Source organism: Falco punctatus (assembly GCF_963210335.1).
Source record: "Falco punctatus genome assembly, chromosome: 4".
NCBI lineage: Eukaryota > Metazoa > Chordata > Aves > Falconiformes > Falconidae > Falco > Falco punctatus.
The window spans coordinates 88,441,783-88,464,056 of record NC_137583.1 but is presented as its reverse complement, the minus strand read 5'-3'; the positions used below and the strand labels follow the sequence as shown (position 1 = coordinate 88,464,056).

The window sequence follows — 22,274 nt, the reverse complement described above, 5'->3', positions numbered from 1 at the left end:
CATCAGCCTCTGCAGTGTCCCATGCAACCAAGCAACAACAAAATCTGTAGATGCAAAAGAAGCCCAATTTCCCTCTGTGAGGTCCTACACGGACAACTGGTGGAGTCATCCATACGGGATAAACACCTATGTGAAACTGAGCAAAGCTGATGGACCCCACTGGGGTGCCCAGATTTCAAGAAGCAAAGGCTCTCAGACACTTTCCCTCAGGCCTCTTCAAAGCCCATGTGCATTAGGAACATTCAATTCAGAGGGCCAGATGAGACCTATTCTAAAGCAAGCCTCCCCCTTCTCCACCCCATAATATGTATAGGTTAAACTGAAGAAGTCAGCAGCAGCTACTCTGATCTACAGACGTGCTCCTGCTGTGCTGTGTTGGCTGCCGATGTAGGCGCAGCCAGTGGTGAGGTCCCCCGGGTCAGCACTCAAACGGCACCCTAGTAAGGCGGCAAGGGAAGGAGTATTGTGAAAATGTACTGCTTATGTGATGGCAGGAATAGTTAGAGGGTCCCATGACATTTGTGACAACTTTATGAAGGTTAGCCCCAATATTTTGGCCCGGTCCCAAATCTAGTATTTATCTCCTGCTCACTCAGATTCCCTCCTCATTTCCAATTGGAAACGTTACGGTTCACTTCTTGCCCTGTGGCATTATCAAGTGCATTTAAAATAACTCCCTCATTTCACCACATTTCATCTCCTAAGAGGATCCATTTTTGGACTGAGCCAAATGGTTGTTAAATATAGTTTATATCAGTTGATGAAGTGCTCTGTAAGGAAAGACAAACTGCTATTAAGAGTGTATAAAATTGCCCCTGTAACACTAGCTTAAACCAGAACTCCAGCCAGTTTATGGGGTAGAGAGGGAAGAGCTTGGGTAGCTGGGCGAAACCTTTTTACGTGGCAATCAGCTAACAAATATATCTAGAAAGTAAAATACTGTAGTAAATAGAGTGGAACCTTCAAATGTGGCAAGATATTTAAGTCAGGTGAAGAGAGCACTTGGCCTAACACTCTTCAAAACCAAGGTGAGGAAAACATCTGCCACTTCAGAGCAACATCTGGCACATCAGAGGCACTAATGAACATGACCATTGTAATTATATTACTAAGAAAAACCTGACCATTAAAACTCACCTGAAGAAAGCAGCATTGGTGGTGTCCAGCATTTAACTCCCACTTAAATACTGCCACGATGGTTTAAGTGCCTCTGAAGTAGAACAAACACTGACCTGTACCAAGGCACTGACACAAAACTCCTTGGCAGCAGAAATTCTTTTGGAATAGAAACAGAATATAATGCTGTTTCGTTGGGTTTTTCAAGAAAAAACCCACCACAACCAACCACATCTTTCCATAAAGGTTCTGGTATGGCTTTAACTATGCCCTTGAAAAAGGATACTTAGTAAAAGGCAGATGAAATTCTGACAATTTTAAGTATTTTAGAATGTTCTTTGAAAACTACCTTGAAAAATCTCAATCTAAATGTAATGAGGCAACATTCTGAGATTACACTCACATGCAGCACCATATTCTAGGATATGAATTTATATGAACTCATTATAACATTCAACTCAGTCAAATCATAGATCCATCAACCAGCCACTAGAAGTTTCTATTCCTTGATTTCCCGGAAAAAAGCACGTTTTGGTGGTACATATCTCTGGGACAGGCACTTTTGACAGATCCATCAGCTGAATCACAATTCAAGCGATTTTATTTATTTATCTATCTATCCCAGGTAACATGACAAACCTGTCACTAGGGGTGACAACTTCCAAGCATGAATTTGCAAAGCCAAGGACTGATTTCTGCAGTACAGTGAAGAGACTCTTAGAAGACTATCAGCTGACATCCAACTCTGGATGGAAGGGGGAAGTTTAAAACCAAAAGTGACTCGCATCTCATGAGACTGATAAACAACACCTAATAATCATACCAATAGAAAAATAATGTTGCATTCCAAATTTACCATCATAAGCTCTTCACTTCTTTTCATTAGCTCAACATATTTTCCAATAAATTATTCTGGGCAATCTATCTTCTAACATGGGTCTCTGTGGAGGAGTGAAGAATTTTTTCCTAATCTTCATCAGAAAATATTTTCCTGGTCTGAAGCATTTTGTGCAGTTGGCTTACCCACACGCTTCTGTCAACAAAAGCACCTCATCCAGAATCCAGCAATATCTGAACAGATGATGCTCCACTTGCAGTAAAATAAAAAAAAATAGTACTGCCATCAAGGGCAATGGTGCTTCAAATGCATCATCTTCCTGTTTCCTAGCATAAGGAGAACAGGCATATTCATTTAACTAAAGAAAGAAATATACTTTGATCCTGGGATCTTACAGTCCTCACACTACTAATTCCTTGTTGAGGGAAAAAAATATATTTGGATTAATCAATTGTGCTTATGTACAACGGATGCAGAATAGGTCTCTAGCCATTCACCAACCCTAAATAAATATGACACTCTTATAACCTTGCCTCTTCTCCATCTTGCCCTCTTACTGTGCTCTGAGCACTGACTACACTAAAGACTTTCACTTTACGCATTCTTTAAAAAAACCAAATTCTGAAATTGTCAGTTACCTGTCTTCCACCATAACCTCAGACTACACATGTCTAGTTAACACACCACAGCCCATCCACTTAGAATAATGGAGTTACTGATGTTGGAAGGGGCCTTTGGAAATCATCTAGAGCAACCCCCCTGCTCAGAGCAGGGTCAGCTACAGAAGGCTTCCCAGGACTATGTTCAGCTGGGTTTGAAATCTCTCCAAGGATGCAAAGCCCACAACCTTCCAGTGCAAACTCTTCAGTATTGGACCACCTCCACAGCAGAAAAATGTTTTTTCTTATACTTAAATGGAATTTATTGTATTTCAGTTTCTGCCCATTTCCTCTTTCCCCAACACTGGATACCACTGAGAAAAGTTTGGCTTTGTCCTCTTTACACACTCTCATATTGATAAGATTCCCCTGAGCCATCTCTTCTCCAGGCTAAACAGTCCCAGTTCATTCCTTCTTTATTAATTCAATTTGTTTTTCAAGTTTACATTGTCATGACAGCAGCCAATAAATGATAAACATGAAAAGGGAACGTTTCATTCCTAATATCAGTAAAACATTCAAAAAAGGAAAGTTCAGACACTGCCTTAGTTGTGTACATGAAACACAGCACAACTAATGAATTAAAGATTAATGGTAGGTTTAAAAGAGGATGCATCAGCTACTGCTTTCCATGGATTTAAGAAGAAAAAAAAAAAAAAAAAAAAAAGACTTCAGAAAATGTGTACAAAGGCCTGTACATCTACCTATGCTTCTAAAGGTCAAGGCTTCCTTATAAATGGAGTATCCATATACTGCCGAAAGAATGCACATATATCTAATTTGCAGACTTAGGATATCCCTTCAGGATTTTTTAGTATGATAGACTAGCATATATTATCACAAATTACAAAATCTATTATCAATTTTACAATGTTTACAAAGATAAGGAACTTGCACTGAATGGAAGGGAGGATATTGATTTATTTATCCAACTCTTCACACAGAGATTTTGTAAATGAACATCACAATAAAAGCGTAGGGATTGAGCTAGAAATGAGAATCAACCTTCAATTGCTTTGAGTACTTCTCTCCTTTTTCCTATGTTTTCAAGTCCTTTGCAAAGAAAGCTCAATGAATTCAGGATCACAGAAAAATTTAAGGTTGATATGAAACAACAAAAATGCGCAGTAATGTCTGTGTTCCCCTAAGGCAAATCCTTAGTGGGATTTGAACAACTAGCCACTACTTCCACAGAGATAAAAAACTTACAGTGAACTCTTTGAGAGGATCATAATATGTTCTTCTACAACACTAAGACTCTCCAGAAATGAGCACAGCTCCTTTTTGTGCATTTATGTGTGAAAACATCCACACGTACAAATGGAGGACATGAAATATAGGACATGGCAAAAGCTCTACTAGAAACAAGAAAGGCGGTGAAATGTTCCAAATCAAAAATGCTTTACTTGAATTCATAAGCTTTATGTATGCTTATTCTACTTTTCCTTTATTTAATACTTTACTATTAGTTTTTAAATTGAGATTACACTGTGGTCTATTCACCTTCACAGAGAAGGCAGGTTTTGTCTGTGTTCAATGCAAAAATTCAGTGATTAAGTGAGGGGAAGCAGAACCTCAAATCAACTCTACATTCCCAACAGGCCAGCTGACAACAGAGAGAAAGAATAACTGCCTACTGGAAATGGCTGTCAAACACTTTCCAGCGTAGAACTGGCTAAGGCCCCTGATGTGACACACTTGTGCAAGCTCATTCCAAATGCAATAGCACTGTGTTGACAGTATGTATTTATATACAGAATGAATACAGGTGTGCACGCCCTCCTACAGCCATCCCATAAAACAAACATGCACCCACACAGAGCAATACAGCAGTGAAGAAATTTTCCATCTTTATCCCTTCCCTCCTGCGTAATGGGAGCTAAAAGCTCATTCACAGTTCTTTCACATTCACATTTTTTGCCTGGTTGAAATAATGATCAATTCAGAGCTCTCAAGCATAAAAAAAATTCTTCTGATCACCAAAGTGAATTTCACGTTACATTTCTGAAAAGCAGAATAAATTAGTGGTTTAAACTTGACATAGAGAAAGGAAAAAACAGAAAATTATCATTTTTAGAATACAAACACATACACAACATGCATACATCAGGACTGGCTTTGAGTGTACATACTGGTGGCAAAATGAGCCATGTTTATTGCTGCAAAACTGGGCTTCCTTCTTTGTGGCAAATGGCAATGGGAATATTTTGCTACTTCCCAGTATCTTTCTGTCCCCTAACCAGTACCTGTCTGAGCCTCTACATATTCAGACTTGTGCACTTTTCCCTCATAGCGATTAAATGGAGTAGAAAATCAACATCTAGTGTGACCCCTCTAAAACCAGTAAGTATCTTGTGGCCTGAGTGCAGCAGTGTGAATTGCTAGGTGTGCAGCACTCACAGACACTGCTGGTCGTTCTGAGAGCAACCTTCCCCACGGCACCCAGAAGCTGTTGTAGTACTCCTGCCCAGTTCACCCTGCGCAGTACTTACGTGATGGTGTCAATCATATCCAGTCCCATTTCCACACAGCAATGGGCATGATCTGTTTTGGGCTGGGTCAGTCCTGATACGCAGTAGTAACAGTCCCCTAGGATTTTTATTCTTCTGCAGTGGTTTTCCTTTAATCAAAACAGAATGCGAAAACTTTTAGTATTCATATAAATATTCCAGCATTTAAAGGATAAAATCTTCTCCATCAGTCAGGGAATCCTTTTCTGATCAAATTAAGTAACCTACAGTTCATGAAATCTGGATTCATACCGGAACAGCTGACATACACTTTTTGTTTCTTTATGTATTTATAAATATGCACATAAATACTGGTGATCAGCCCCACATTGTTCAAGACAGGTAGGTAACTCTGCTTAAAACTACAGTTCTAAAAAAATACTATCCCCTTGCCCTCATGCTGGGTCAGTACGTATTCAAGATCTGCAGTGAGACTTCATTCCTGTATGAATCCAAGCCAGAGGACTGAAGCCAAACCACTACTGAATATCAGGAAATGTTTGTATTCTGAGAAGCTTTTGTTTCAAATCCAGTTCCAACTTAGCAGGAGAGATCATGCACAAGTAAAGGTGCACACATTTGTGCATTACTGATTCATCAATCACAATTTAAAATACAGCAACATCAGTGTAAACATGACACACTTGCAGATCAGAAGATACAGTCAGTTTGCATTGCCATCAAATTTATCTCCTGTTTGCCTACTGTTTAATTTCTACAGCCAAAAAGACCTGGCTAAATCTCTCCCATTTTGAAAAACCAGTGATAGCATGCAATGATTGCTACATTGATCTGAGCAGCAATTTCATTTCTAAACAGAGGGCACATAACAAAGTGCCTTTAAATAATAAACTATAAGGAGACGCGATAAGATGATGGCATCTCTTGCAGCCAGACTGTAGTAACTTCTACTCATTTAGAGTACAGTACAGAAAAGTAAATTAACTGATTCTTGAATCCAACTTACAGAGCTGGGACTATGTAAGTGCCACACAAAACTAGCTGTTGTGAATATGATGATAAAAGATTAACAAAACTCCAATTCCTTCTCCATCGATATGCTACATAGGCTTGATTTCAGTGCCACAGAAAGAGGAGAAAAAAAAAAAAAAACAAACGGAGGGCTATGGTGGTGGAATTTAAATTTTCTGGGAATACTGGTTTAGCTTCTCACACAGGCACATGTCCTCCTCCAGCCTCCTGCCTACAAGAACCAAAGCCCTCCTGAGATGACTGCAGTCTCCACATCACTGCCCATACTCCAGCTTGGAAGCGGTGGTGATGCCTACAGCAATCTCTTTGTCTCGGACATGCCGTACGCTAGCACTTGGGGCTTGTTATTCTGCACTCCTCCAGCTGCAGGCATTCCCACACCTGTCTTCTTTGTACATGTTTCCAAGTATCGAACAATAATTATGAAATTTACTTCTGTTCAGACACGGAAGAAAGCATGCTGACGCTTGTCGCAGCACTCTCCAAACTATCAAGCTGCAACAAGGTCTTTTACCATCTCGTACCAGCACACTCTTCATACAGTCCCTCTGCTGCCTTCTCCTCCTTGTCTCACCTCATCCAGGGCATGGGTTTTCTCTCTTGCTTCTTCCTTGGCTGCTCTCTCTCCACTGGCTCTCAACCACTTAACCAGCCACACCTGCACCTTACCTACATTGGCTAACCCACAGCTGTATATTATCAATGATAATTAACCCAGTTTCATTCTTCTACAGACACTGTTCAGGAAAACTGGTCTGTCTATTTCTTTTTATAAACTAAAAACTCAAGTCTTGAAGCAAAGAAGAGGGCCATCTTTTGGGGAATGCTTTTCTAAGAGTGACTGCTTTACATTTCTTCTGTACAGGAGGTTTTTAAATATACCGCTAATTATTATCAGTAATATATATTTTAATGAATGTGAACATAATTATTGCAGAAGCATGATCACCAGGTCCTCGGAGTATTCCCACACACTATAGCCACAAAATGCCTCACCAGTTTTACTTAAGAGTTTTAATTGGGTAGTTTGAGGTCCTTGGTTAAATGGTATTATATGTAAAATAATTACTGATGCACACAAAGTAATATGCAGACCTCAAAACCTATCCTGACACAAAACAGGCCTTCCAACTCAAGGTTTTTGCACAGAAACCACTAAATACAAACCACCAAGTTTTTTAGCAGGAACCACTACATTTTATAATGGGATGCACAAAATTACTGTCAGACTGGCACAGCAGAGCCTGGTTATTAGTTTAAGAAAGGGAGAAAAAAAACCCAAAACAACAGATCTTGATCCATTACCACTTTTCCAAGTCAATTTATTACTTTTGCAGGATAAAAATAAAATAGAATTATACAAAGAAATAAGGACTCCAGTTTTTTTCTGGAGAGATATTAATTTTGATGGAAGACAAGACTAAATCACCTGCTGTTTTTGAAATGACGACTCTGTTCCCTATCAGATGTTATCCTCACTGTCCTTATTTATAAAAATCAATTAATATGCAGTAATCTCTAGAAAAAAAAAAGTTTGTTTTCTTTCTCTCAACACATAAGGCAGGCTTACAGGAAGGAGATGCAGTGCAGCTTTGTAAGAGCAATCTTTCTGAGGATTGATATGCAAATTAACAAAACAAACCCTTTCCCTCTCTCTGTTTTGTTTCCTCAGCAACTTCCAAAGAAGCCCTTGACTCGGCAATATTTTACACTTTTGTGGCAGCGATGAATTCAAGTGTGATAGTTACAAATTCTAGTCACAGTTGATACAAGCAATGTCTGTTTAGAAACAGCTGATAATTTGGTTTTATGCACATGATAAAAAGCAGCAGAGATTGCTAGCGCTGCATTTGCCAGGCAGCTTGCCCACCTGTGGTGCCTCACCCAGACGCTTCCCAGCAGATCTGCAGAATTCCCTCTGGCACAACTGTCCGTCACAGGGTTTGCCAGTGTGAAGTGGAAGCCCCACTTGGAAAGCAGAGGATACTTCGAAGCTGCTAGAATTTTCTTTACACTTTCAGACAAGCACTTCATAAAGCAGCTGATGGAAAGGAAGGTCAGCTAGACTATAATTTTAAAAAGCAAGATTTTAGAAGCTAAACATTGAACTCCTCTCTCCTAACTCTACTAACTGCAGTGGAATTACACCAAGGATGAGTCTGACCCTCGGTGACTTAATTACAATATACTGTAATTATACACATCCATTATTGTACGCATCCATTTCTTTTTCTGCAGGCCTGCTAGCAACCTGATTTTTGGCTGTGCTCTTCAGACTTTTATTATCCTCCTGGAATCAAAATCTACAAGTAGGAGGGATTTTATTTATCCATAAATTAGAAAGACAATTTTTTGCCCTTCCTACTAAAAAAACTTTATTACCTAAGGTACATAAAAAGATTCTTTACAATATTCAGGCAATTTGGATTTAGTTATGCTGTGCAGAGTAAAAGATTAAGAAGGTCTACAAGAAGATGCATAAGCAATAATTCCTGTTTCCCTTAGCTCAGACTCTACCAGTCTTACAGTCTCCTAGAATGTTCTTGCATGTTGCAGCACAAACAAACTAGTAGGCTGCAACAAGGCTTTTGCCATCAGTCAGATTCTACTGTTCCTGTTGTTTCCTCATCCTCTTCAGGCCAGTCCACCCTGCCTCTTGCCTCTGCTGCATCCTCCTCCTTGTCTCTCCTCCATCCGGGTCACTCTCTCTCTCTCTACTCCCTCTGCTTATTCCAGGTCTCTCTTCATCCAGTGCTCCTCCATACCCCTTAGAGCTATTTAACTACTTAGCAGGAACCAGCCACAGCTGCACATTATCCACATCAGCCAGCCCACAGCTGTATATTGTTAATTAACCCAGCTGCATTCCTCTACACTTGGACATGAGCAGTAATAGCATTTACTTTTGTTTAGGCTAGAAAAATGTGAACAGGAGTTTGGCCACTACCTATGATGCTTAGTGATTGCAAAGTTAGAGTCTTAGAAAAAAGAATGGAAAGAAAAAAAAAAAAAAAAAAAAAAAGAAACCTCAAACTAACATGTGTCCAGGTCCAGCTATTTAAGTGTTGGGGTAAAAGAAAGTGCTATTAGGCTTGGTGTTAAACTGAAGGCTTTACTCTCTCAGGGGAAGGCTTTGGCATCCTCACCAAAGCTCAGACATCAGCATTAGGGAGACCTCTGGGTATTGCCCCTGCACAGGTGCAAACCAGTGCAAGAGCAGCAGTGCATGCAGCAGAGGGGCAGAAGGAGGTGCGCTGGCAGTGTGGGTTGCAGCTCCTCAGCCCAACCCCCTTCATGCCTCCCCCACCCATTCACTGCCCAAAACAGTTTGAATCTCTGGGGGAAAAAAGCTGTTCCCTTGTTTCCTGAGAAAACCCACTGTGAGGTCAATGCTTCCTTCACATGCCGAAGACAAGTCTTGGGTAGAGGGAAACCATCAAAATGCAAATCTCTGAGGGCTCCGTTTTCATTGAGAGTAGACAATTCTGGGGAGACAGCAGTGAACCGCAAGTGCTGAAGAAGGAACAGTCACCATTCTTCTGGTCCTGCCACTGCTGTTAAGAGCTTTGTCACTGAAGCAAAACAATGCCACAGAGGGGCATGGTCACCCTCCCTTACAGACGTTCAGTGTGCCAAAAGGCAGATCAGTGCCCCTGAGGAAAAAACCCATCACAGAACTCTTTTTGAGCTTCACTGCTCTTCATATTTTCCCTCTTGTTTTATCAGTAGCTGTCTTTCAGAAAGCCCCATTCCAACAGCTTCCTCTGAGCAGCCTGCTGTGCTCGGAGCTGAACTGTTGTAGGTAGGCAAAGGGGATCAAATTTTCAGTTCATATTAATCAGCATGGCATCATCAGTATTCAGGGGAACTACACTAATTTGTACCAGCGCTCCCTCTAATCCTCAGGGACCTGAGCCATAACTCCCTAATCCAGGCTAACCACATCACAGTTATAGTCCTTTCTTAGTTATTACAATATAAAATGACTATTGGGGGAAAAAAATACAAAGCACCTATACAATTCCCCAAAACTGCAACACAGGTATAAAATACCTTCCCTATTTACCTCTCTTCACAAACCTTGAACATCATTCTGTTTTCAAAGAAGTCTCGACAGAGGACAAGAGAGGATTCACCACGGTTACCACTGCAGCTTACTTTCAATGTCTTTAACACATGCAGCATATTTAACATTTACAGCACTTTATGCCAAAGTGCTATTAATCTCAATAGAAAATTGGGTTAGAAAGCTTTGAGTCACTCTAGAAGTTAACATAAATTTATCTATATTACAGATGTGTGTAGAGATACAAAAGAGACTTGCAGAAAGAATAGTATTTTCTACTACACCCTCTAAAGCTGGAATGATGTCTCTATCCAATTTCATTAAACTTGTCCATTAGATTGGAACAGAAGTGGAACCCCTCTATATTTTGGCTATTATGCTGTATAAATATATGCATCCATACATATATATGTGTATGTACAACAAGCACAGACTCACAGTTCTGCAAATTTACCTACACCCTCTTGCATACATACACAACATGGGATAAAGGCAAATTTTAATATTCATCCTCTGGACTACTGATCCACTAACCAAGGTGGCTCAGCCTGACAGTTACGGGCCATACACTGCTTTTGAGACCCACTTTCAACAGATTTGAACACTGGCTGCTAGAAGGTATCTGGGTGTTGATACCTGTTCCCAGCATTGCTAGTCCACTCCTTCCTTTATGCAGAGGTACAGTGAACACCTCACTGCTCCAGGTGCTTTGGAAGGGCATAGCACAGCGTACTGCTGGTGAGGAAATGGAGATGGACAAGCCACCCCTCTTCTGCGCCACAGATGAAAATTCAGTGAATTGGATGGAGTTAGCTGGAAGGCTGTACAGTGCAACTAAGCAATACCATATAAAATTATTAATTTAAATTCAGTGCATGGTGAGAGGGAGACATCCTTTGTACGTTTATACTTTTGATATTTAGACTTTCCTACTGTATTTATTTTCTTTAAAAAATTAACCAAAACAGGAGATCTTCCTGGTTTTTGCCCTCAGCTCTACAACTCCCTTTTTTGCACGAAAGAGCTTTAGAGAAAAACAAAATAAAAAGTACTCCATGGGAAGGGCAACCTAGTGAAAGTCTCTTAGACTGCAGCAGTATTCAGAACAAATGCATCTCGGTGCCAAGAATGATGAAGCTATGATTTTAGATTCACATGCAAAACACTCCTTAGAACCCTGCCTTGAATCCCCTTTGAAAAGGCCCTCTTTCTGTGCTGATGAAAAGTCTGTGAAAATCATAGAATGGTTTGGGTTGGAAGGGACCTTACAGATCAGCTAGTTCCAACCCTCTGCCATGGGCAGGAACACCTCCCACTAGCCCAGGTTCCTCCAAGCCCCATCCAGCCTGGCCTTGAGCCCTGCCAGCGATGTTGCCACCGTCACAGTAAAGAACCTCTTCCTTATATCTCATCTAAATCTACTCTCTTTCAGCTTAAAACCTTTGTCCCTTGTCCTATTGCTATAGACCCTGGTGTAGTCTCTTGCTGACTTTCTTATGAGCCCCCTTTATATACTGAAAGGCAGCAATAAGGTCTCCTCTCCAGGCTGAACAACCCCAGCTCTCACATTTTTTCTTCATAGAAGAGGTCTTCCAGCTCTCGGATCATTATTCTTTTCTGGACCCACTCTAACAGGTTCATGTCAGTCTTGTGCTGGGCCCCCCAGAGCTGGATGCAGTTTACTCACGTCATCTGCAACTTTCATTAATAACAAACAGTAATTTCACTTATCATCTTACTTTTTTTTTTCCCAGTAAACTAAAAAGATTTACCAATGGTTGTTTTTTTTTTTTTTTTTTAAATAGTATTCAAATCTATTTTAATAGCTATGCTGAGTGTGGGCCACAACATGTGAGAGATTACTGAAGCCAGCTTATCAGATAAACTTCATAGCCAAATCCTGAGTGTAATGAAGTGACATGGAAATTACTGCCAGCTCCATTACACTGCCATGTTCCAACAGTGACAATACACATTTGAAAACTGTCCAGCTCATAAAGAACTGTCATTGAACCCTGTCAATTACTGCATACACATTTTCACATCTCTTTTCACCCAGGTTTTGAGCTGTGGGTTTAAAAATTGAAACAACTGTTTTGATAACCTTTGCATGGAATAATGTGTGCAAATTCTAACTTTACCAACTCACACATCTGCTAGTACCAGCATATAAAAAAAAAAAAAAAAAACCCAAAAAAAACCTTGAAAATAAGCTAACTGCAATACTCTACAGAGTTCAATCTGGCAGGCTAATGGAGCCATATTCATTGAAAAAACAGTTAGTATAGGCAACAAGAGCTTCTATAGAGTGGTAGAAATAACAGGAAAGGAAACGTAATCTGGTTACAGTATAGGAAGTACCACAAAAAAATGGCTTGGTAGGCTCTGATTGAGGAAAGCTGGCCATTTCCAGATGAGCACATGTAATTTTGTATTTGTAAAATCAGGAGAAATTATCATCATAGAAGCCACATCACGCATTTAAAAAATGTAGAATTATTCAGGATAGCTATAAAATGGAAGACATTTTGCATCAAATATTTTTCCTCAGTGTTATTGGCAATTATATATGCTGACCTGCAATAACCTACTGGTTCTTGCCCTACCTTTTCTGTGCATTCCCATTCTCACCATAAATTCCTTCCTTATTCCACATGGAGAGTAATTTTACAGAACTAGAAAGTTAAAGGGTTTTAGTCCGGGAGAGTGAGAGCCTATTTAACAGTCATATATGTTACTTTACTTGGAAATGAAAAAGGATTTTAGCAAGAATATTTTACACAGTCATCACGACTGATATGCATGCTTGTCTCCTTCCCAGCTTCCACCAAGTGTCCATTACTATGCCATCTTTTTATGAAAAGCAACATCCCAGGAGAAACAAGCCTAAACCAAATACACTATATGTTGAAAAACTAAACTCTGAATTTCAGGAAATGGATTTTTTTCCAGATTCTTCTGGAAACAACACAACAGAGAGGTGATATTTAAGCACCAACAAAAGTATGAAGTATGAAGCTCAGTCAGGCTCCAAACAAAAAAGTACGGGAAATCTTCAAGACCTAACTGCTGGAAATAGCCATTCCCCTCCGCTTGGCAGATTTACTGAATAGTGATGGCATGAGAACTAGCAAGATACTGTATACAGCTGGTTATGAAGAAAGTAGTTTCCAGAAAGGTTTCCATTGACTTCAAGGAAATAAAAAGTCTGGCTTGAGAAGAACAAAGCTGACTGCTTTGAGGAGAGTGCTTCTGGACTCCAGTGCAGGAGGAATGGGTCCCCTCCAGGCTGAGGACAGCTGCTCCCCTGCTGCACTGCTACACTCCATAGAACACGTCTGTGTGTGGGCACAGGGCTGCAGGCAGGACTATGTATGCAGGTAACATTAGACAGCTAAAGCACGTACCTGGGCCAAACTGTCTGTACAACAGTGAAGTGAGCAGGCACTTCTGGAGTGCAGTGAGACATCCTCCCTGGATGACACACTGAATTCCAGAAATACCTTTTTCTGTGCTAACTGCACCAGAAGTCAAAATGATTAGTTTCAGTACAAATGTCCAAATGCAAGCGTCTGCAGCTGATCAGAACAATCCAACACAGCCCTATACAAAGATGCAAATCTCAGATGTGCACAGTGCAGACTCAGAAAGAAATTGGTGATATACCACAAGCATGCAAATGACGTCGTTATGACAGAGAATTGGCATACCAAGCAAGAGTATCCTCTTACTGAAAAAGTACCGTAAAGGAGGTTAGGCAAGACCTAACTGCGGTGGTACCTGCCCCTTTAGATGTTCCTACAATACTTAAAAGAAGTCATTAGTCCCCGATCCTACAGAGTCGCAGTCATATTCATTAAGACCACTTTAATTTAAGAAAGCTTACTTCCTTAGCTCTCTCGTGGAGACCTCTCCAGACATCTGTTCAGAATAGGACCCAAGCTTACGTGCCTCATTCTGCCCTAGTAGTATCCTGTGTCTGCACTGACTATCAAGGAAGCTTGGGAAGACAAGTCTCCTTAAAAATAGTTTTTTTATATATATCCCCCCCCCCAGTGCACACTTACCAATTTCCACAAAGGGCTGTGTGCTGTCCGTAAATATGTATGTTTTCCAGCACTAACTTTCCTGTCTTAACCAGCCCACAAAACTTTGTTTATTTTCTATTTTAAAAATACATCATAATTATCTTAATAAAGATAAAAACATTCCATAGATTCAATAGAATCAGTTTCTTAAAATGAGTGCTTCTAGGAATGGCTAGCTCAAGCACAGCAAAGAACTGGCTGTTCTTGACACAGTTTAAAAAATAAACCCAACACAGAAGCTGTTTAAAAATATTACTTACTGACTCTTTGCCTAAGGCTCAGAAGCAATGTTTTTAAGTTCAATATCTTTGAAGCTGAACAGCTACAAAAAAGCACTTCAGTAACATTGAAATTTGGAAAGTAAAAATTGTTTTAAAAGCTAAGAAGGTAATCAGAAAAGGATACTAAATTAAAATGGAAAGAAATAAAAATAGGCTCAGCCTACACACAGTCACAAAGCCTAGAGGTATACATAGCTGCAAATAGGAAGCACAAGGAAGTGGTACGTGTCAGTCTGGCTAATTGATGAGATGCCAAAAGTGGCATGAAAAATAACATCTTTCATTCAGAATACCAAAACTAAACTAAAAGAGGGTAGATTTAGATTAGGTATCAGGAAGAAATTCTTTCCTGTGAGGGTGGTGAGGCACTGGCAGGGGTTGCCCAGAGCAGCTGTGGATGCCCCATCCCTGGTAGTGTCCAAGGCCAGGCTGGACGGGGCTGGGAGCAACCTGGGCTGTTGGGAGGTGTCCCTGCCTGTGGCAGGGGCATTTAAACTAGATGATCTTTAAGGTCCCTTCCAATCACAACCCTTCATTGTTGCTGTGATTCTATGATTCTAGCAATATTCCTTGAAAAGAGCCTAAACTTTATTTATCCTTATCCACTTTTAAATGAAAAGTCATAGAAGTCTAAGATGCAGTAACATAACTGAATCTGTAAACACAAACAATCAATTCTCCATGTAGCAATATGCAAGCAATGTGTGAGAAAAATCTATCAAAGAAAAGAACAATTAAAGATCAAAGCTTCTCTAAAAAGCAAACCTGTTTCATTACAATGCAGGATGCTGGAGAAATGCCTTTTTTTTTTTTTTTTTTTTTTTCTATTAAGATGACTTCTTAAAGGTAAAATATTTTGGGTATAGCTGAACTGTATCACAAGACAGTGGATCTGTGACTATGACAGTATCCAAGCAGGGGTGTATGCAACTCTGTGTGATGCTACTTGAGTAACTGCGGCCTTAAGAACCCCCCTCATTCACAGTAACTCATGTCACAGCTAAAGCATGAACAGAAAAGGCACTTGAAATATACAGTGTATTAAAGTTACAAGGCACCCATGTAACTGGCCATGTGTCCAAGAATTCCCTGGGAACATAAAAACAACACAATGCAAATCATTGTATTTCCTTAAAATTTGTCACTCCTCCAATTAAGCTGAAGAATTAAAAACTGGAAGCTAGCAATAGTGTTGAAGGTTAATTGCAAGGAATCTGAAGACCTCATGCAAAGATCCGTTGTTCAGGTTCATTGATAATATGTCATGCAGAATGTCATTAGGGCAGACATCTGAGACTGCACAAAGCTACTTTTGCTTAAGCAAAACTGGAAGAAACGAAGGAAATTCAGAAATAACACCCTGAACTAAGTAAACTAAGCCTGAACAGCAGATAAAATCCAATAGAAATTAAAGCAAATTCATTCTTTTTATTCGAACTATTCATAGGCTTCATGACAAACTTAACTCACTGCCTGTGTTCAGGAAGGTGGCTTGCTATTGCTGCATACAGTCCCAAGGGAACGTCTGCACCGGCAAACTTATCCAAATATCCAGGGTGCTGAAGGCTGTGACATTGGAAGTACTTCAGTAACCAGACATACGAATGAACCCTGAGGTATTCATATCAGTGCCTCTCCATGTGGATTCTCTGATGCCTGTCTACGACAAAGTCACACTCCTGCAAGAATACTAATATTGTCATTCATTTTTGTTTAGCTTTATTTTCTTGAGACTCACTTTCCTTTCTTCAAAGTGACTGATGTTGACCCATAGACCCAGAAGTTATTCAGAAGACCACAAAGTTCCTATATCAAATATGACTACCTAAGATTGTTTCTTTAAGAAACCCAAAGTGCCATTATGAAAACAAAAAATATGCCATCATTTTAAGTACTATATTCCGGTCACTACTTCTCTTAACAGAGTTCAAAACTCAGTGATTTACAAGGTGAAATACAAGATAAGCATTTGAAAATCATACTTTCTCTAGAGGCAAATAAAAAAGAAAGGACATGATAAAAGTACAAATAATGTCTACTAGGGAGAAAGAAGATCAGGAATTTTCTTTGCTCTCTATTAACGGAATGCATAGACAAGCTTTCAAAGGAGTTGAATGACAATAAATTGAAACCTAAGGTTTGCCTTCAGAACTCCCTGTCATGAACTGTAACTACATTTAAAGCTACTGTGATTTTAAAAAGGTGAAGCATTTCAAAAAGAGCAAAACTATTTGCCTCACCAAAAAACCACCACAAAAAAAACCCACAAACCCAAACAGCACACAGAAAGGGAGAAAAATCTAATGCTAAAAAGCATAGACCAGCTTCTAAATGTCAGAAGGACAAACTTTAGGATTAAACTGTCCCAGATCTCTCAAGAAGATTCTTTTTGTGTTCATTGTGGAAGCACCTGGTTCTGGTCAGCTCTAGCTCTACTGTCCGAAGGAAAGGCTCGCTATTCCTACAAAGTGTCAATGTGCCAAAACGCCAGGAATTCCTGAGACTCCCAGGAAATATATATTGCTGCCTTACACTCACTATGCTTTCCACGGTGGTGACAGGGATTTTTTTTAAGCATTACAGTTTTAAGACAGGACAATTGTTTTAACAAGGGTTGTCATAAGGCACGGTTGAGGTTGCTTCCTGCGAAGCAGCAGCACCCAGCATGCACACTCACAGATCACACTGCGGTAGTCACAGGGAACAAAGCTATCACGCTTTTATTTTTCTTTGCAGTCCCTGCAGTTTCCTCCTCCATCGTCCTGAATACTCCAGCACAGCACTGTTGTAAAATCAGCCCAGTCCTGTGTTTCGACCTAATAATGAATATCTAGAAGTTGTTTTAACCAAGGGATCAGAATCCTTCTGAAAAATTACACTTTTCAGCACATTTCTTGTGACTGCAGGAGACAGAACAGCAAGTCTCCCTTTACCACACCAGAAGGTGCCAAAGCAAGCTCATCCGTTCTGTCCTTAATCACACCCTGATGCAGCACAGTCTGAACTAGAAGGACAACTAAACAACAAATCTTCCTCACATAGCTGAGAGAAACCATGAGGTTTATTTTCAAATTTGGAAAAAAAAATATGTGTGCAGGCTGAACAGAAAAACTAAGGCTTTTTAGCTCTTCTGCTACTTCCCATCTGCTTCTGACCTGGCAAACAACTGACCTCACACTAAAAGCTGGCATCTGCCTGGTACCCTAGCTCCAGTAACACCTCCAGCTGGCTGCACCTGGCCACTGCTATGGGAGCAAGCACAGCACAGCAGCCATCTCCCTGGCGTCGGGGCCATGTGTTTCAGTGTGCACACATGTGATCTGTGCCATGTCCCAGTGCTCCAGTATTATTACATTGCCTTGTGTTTCATGGCTACGATAACCACACATGATAGCACTGTAAATTTTAAAAGAGCTTATTAGATAGCTGGTTGACATTTGGAGGATGACATTTGGAGGATGACATTTGTCGCAGCACTCTCAAAACTAGGTGGCTGCAACAAGGCTTTTACCATCCCATTCCAGGTTAACTTCAATAAGTAGCTCCCACACCTTGCCCCAGCACAGACACCAACCCCCCACAAGGTTTCAACAGTTCATCTAATGTCCGTGCTGTTTCTTCATCCTCTTCAGGCCAGTCCACCCTGCTTCTTGCCTCTGCTGCATCCTTCTCCTTGTCCCTCCTCCATCCAGGGCACTCTCTCTACTCCCTCTGCTTCTTCCAGGTCTCTCTTCATCCAGGGACCCTCTTCCATACCCCTTAGAGCTATTTCACTACTTAGCAGGAACCAGCCACAGCTGCACATTATCCACATCAGCCAGCCCACCGCCCCTGAAGCCAGCCCACAGCTGTATGTTATCAATGTCAATTAACCCAGCTTCATTCCTCTACAGACATTCAGTAATGAAATTAAAGGAAGGAGACTGTTTGAATTCTTGAAGTCATTTAAGCTCTTGCCAATGATCATCTACATGGCAGACCCTTTCATTTCTAAGGTATATGTCTATGAAGTTCTGTGGGCTGGGCACCTGTGCTCTCTCTGAGGCACTGCCAGTAGTTCATCATCAGAACTGGTTATATAAAGGCTTATGAGTGTGTTACAAATTTGTACCAAAAAAGCACACCTTCATTGCATCTCCACTCAGCATCTAACTTAATCTTTTGTTTTTCTTGGAAAAAGGGAATACACAACAATTCCTCTCTGTTACAACTTGAACATCCAGTGCAAATCAGGACATCAAACATGATCAAATGATAACCCATTTAACTAAGAACAGGTCTTCCTCAACCCTGGCATTTCGTGGAGCAGATTTTTTTCTCCTTGTGGTCCCTGAGAGCTCCTCATCAAAAGGGAGCCATAAGTGCCAAGCGTCCACAGGCTTGAGGTCTCTCATGTAGAAGACTACATCAAGGAGAAGTGAGTTTGAACTAAAAAATGTGGATGCTGTTTATGTTTGGGGATCTGCAGAAATGTGCTCTCTAGGCTGTTGCGCAGAGTCTGAAGACAAGATAGCTAGATAGTGGAGTAGCAGAATTTCTGTGGAGGTAATGCTTCTCAGCAATGAAGGCTCTGTGGACATGGTTGGCAAACAAGATAGTTGTGATGAAGTTTTGCTTTGTTCATGTGGAAAACACATTTGCAGCATATTGTTCAATGCAATTTGAAAAAAGGTGTGTGACATTTTCAGGCACATCCATTCTTCTCATTTCTTCTCAAATGCTTGTGGTACCACTAGACTGCTGGGAGTTATAGGCAAGGAACATTTATCTCATTTTCTTTTCATGGGGGAATCTGGCACAATCTAAGTGCAATGACCAAAACATAAGCATTAGCTATGATATGGATCCCATTTTGGCTACAATAGCCTCTCTGAAAAGCTACCATCATTTCTGTAACACGGAGTGCTCTCTGTAAAGAATCAATTTTATTCTCTTCTTATTATCACAGAAACTCATTTTATGCATACTGCCAATATTCATATTTTCCATTATCCTGCTTATTTCCATGCAGAATAGAAATGTAAATATTGAAATATTTTCTTGATTTTGTGCAAACAAAACCGATGAAGAACACTGATGGCCTCCAAGGAAGGGGAAGAAAAGTGCACTTAAAAATAGTAACTTAGGCTTCTTTCCTAAACAATGAAAATAGTCTGTTTTCTCTCCAGAATATTAACAATGGAAGCTTTAGAAATTCATGACACATGGGGCTAAATCAGTCTACTACAGGTTTATAACATGGGTAACTCATGCATCATTTTGCAGAAGGGAATTTAAATTAAATTCAAGTAAGAATGTTGTACTTACTGTAGCTAATTCATCAAACTTGCCAAAGAGCTCATTCAGCAGCTTCACCAGCTCTTGGGCAGTACACTGTGATGCCAAACTAGTGAACCCCACAATGTCTGCAAACAAAATGCTGTAAGGAAAGGAAAAGACACAGAGATATCAGTACAGAAGACATCTTCACCCTCTCATTATCTTCTTTTATAGCATGAATGCGACCCAAAGCACAGACTCAAGCAAGCCTTGAAACACTATGAATAAAGTGTTAGTTGGAACAAAAATGGCAAAGATTCAGAAAAATAGGCATTAATCTCATGCTGTCAGCTGTTGTAGAGAACCCTGGGACACTTTAAATGCCTACATACATATCCTACATACCTATCTGGTGCAGATATGCAAAGCACACCATTCATGGGGTTCCCTCACGAGCACTCCAGGAACACAGAGAACAACTGCTTCTCCTCTTTACAGCTGCGATCTTCTCTGCTCAATTGGTTTCAAAGATGGTTTCAATACTGGTTCTACAGCCAAACTGATAAATCCTGTATGAGATTTACTAAGTACTGAAATAGAGGAGTTGTTAACTAGCATACGGTAGCTCCATGACATGGTCATACTGCTCCCTGTAAGGAGCTAGCATTGACTGTGTCGGGCCAGGCTTCTCGGTACCACGACGTGTGGCTCATGTAAGTGTCCAGCTTCTATCAGTGTTAGAAAATTTTTTATGTCCAACAGTTTAATCTGCCTTAACAATACCTGCCCGCCTGTGGTGACAAAGGGAGATAGAAAGAAGCACAGATACTACTGTGACAGAGAGAATAAAAATTGTAGATCCTGAAACTCGAGAGACTATGGAGCTATGATTCTTTTAATTATTTAGATTTCTTCATCTGTTGGCAAAGGCCTAGAGCCCACTTCAGGAACCTAATGCATTTATCCCCAACACCCAGACTATAAATGTCGAACAAATCTTTATGCGAATGCTAACAAACAGTCCCATGCTACATGGCCTAGGTGTACTTGACATAGTGTAAAACTTGGTTTGAAAACTGCAAGTTAAATTCAGCTTTACATACTCCCCTTCCCCTCAACAAACCTTCGCTCTATAGATAAAACAGCAGATGCTAGAAAAGCAGGACTAGCAAGTCTGCTGTTTCTCATTCACCATAACCAAGCCCAAAATCTCCCAATAAGCCTCAAAAAAGAGCAAATACAACTCCTGACTCCTTCATTTAACCCTGTTGCTAAAATTTCTTGTCCACCAGAGCACATTAGGTAATGTATCCCAACACAAACCTGACTCATCTGACGTTTAATGGCTTTAATCTACAAACAAAACCTCTGGGTGGTTGTGTCAATCCTTGGGGCAAGCTCCCCACTCTCTTCTCCTGTGAGCATGCTTTATGAGAACTTTGCTCAAGATGAACCCCATTCAGGAAAAAAAAATAGCTCTTCCATTCCTATGTTGTTTAAACACAACAAAAAGGGCTTCTTAAAATAAAGCATTCAGCATTTAATTTTACTGATTCATGTCTCTTTTATCATCAACGTGTACCAACCAAGTGACTGGTAAGGTAAAGGGCATTAACAAAGTGCAATAACGCCAGCAAAGTGCTCTGCATATTTGCCCATGGAGATCTACTTATTCTCTTAATTCTGGATTGTCATCTCCGTTGTTTGACAGCCCTAGGCTGGTCAGTTAATCAGTTAATATCAAATCATCCTCCTAAATTCCTTGAAGATTTTCAAATGTGCTTAAATGTGCATCAAAGTCTCCCATATAGTTTCCTTGATGACCCATTTGCCTTATGACCTAAATTCACATCAGAATTCATACAGTCAAAAAAGACACAGAGGAAAACACCACAGTTGTTGCAATCCAACATGTCACACAGTTTCCAGGTTTTAATTAGATACTATTAGTATAGAGGGGGACTGTATATGCTACTTTATAACAACAGTTTCTGCTATCCTCTGCCATTTCACGTCTCATCCTTTGCACATTCTACGTTTTGATTGGTTTTATTTTCCTATTTCCATTTTAAATATGGCAGCCCACTTTTCTTCCTGTCTAACCACATTTGCAGTAACAGTAATATCACCTGCTGCACCAACAACTTCCACTTTAAAAAGAACAGTATTTGGGGTGGGGGGTTAGGCCTTGAAGGTAATAACAATGTTAATTGTTTACCAACGTCTTTAACATTGAAGAACATACACGTACATACATGTACACACAAACCAAAAGTGTTCAGTGTTTGTGGAGACTACGTAACAATGTCTTAACTAACAGAGCACCATTACCCTGCACACATGTACACTTACCTCAAAACCTCTCAATTAGTTAAGCACAGAGCACAAGCAATACATTCACACATTAAATTATTCCATTAAAAGGAAAGTTATTTTACATACAACTACCTCAGTAAGTCAGTAT

The 22,274-nt window shown here is 40.2% G+C and overlaps 1 protein-coding gene across 3 annotated transcripts in view; it reads right to left on the bottom strand.

The window, feature by feature from the left end:
• Positions 1-22,274, bottom strand: part of ADCY1 (adenylate cyclase 1) — a 149,752-nt gene that overhangs the window by 58,838 nt on the left and 68,640 nt on the right. For all 3 annotated transcript variants that reach the window (XR_013927333.1, XM_080382090.1, XM_080382091.1), the window contains exons 4-5: positions 19,859-19,970; positions 5,106-5,233 (exon numbers count right to left, since the gene is read on the bottom strand). Coding sequence is in view for 2 of the 3 variants with exons in the window: in XM_080382090.1 (XP_080238216.1) it covers positions 5,106-5,233; positions 19,859-19,970 (240 nt within the window). In the remaining variant the exon portion in view is untranslated. The remainder of the gene's footprint in view (positions 1-5,105; positions 5,234-19,858; positions 19,971-22,274) is intronic.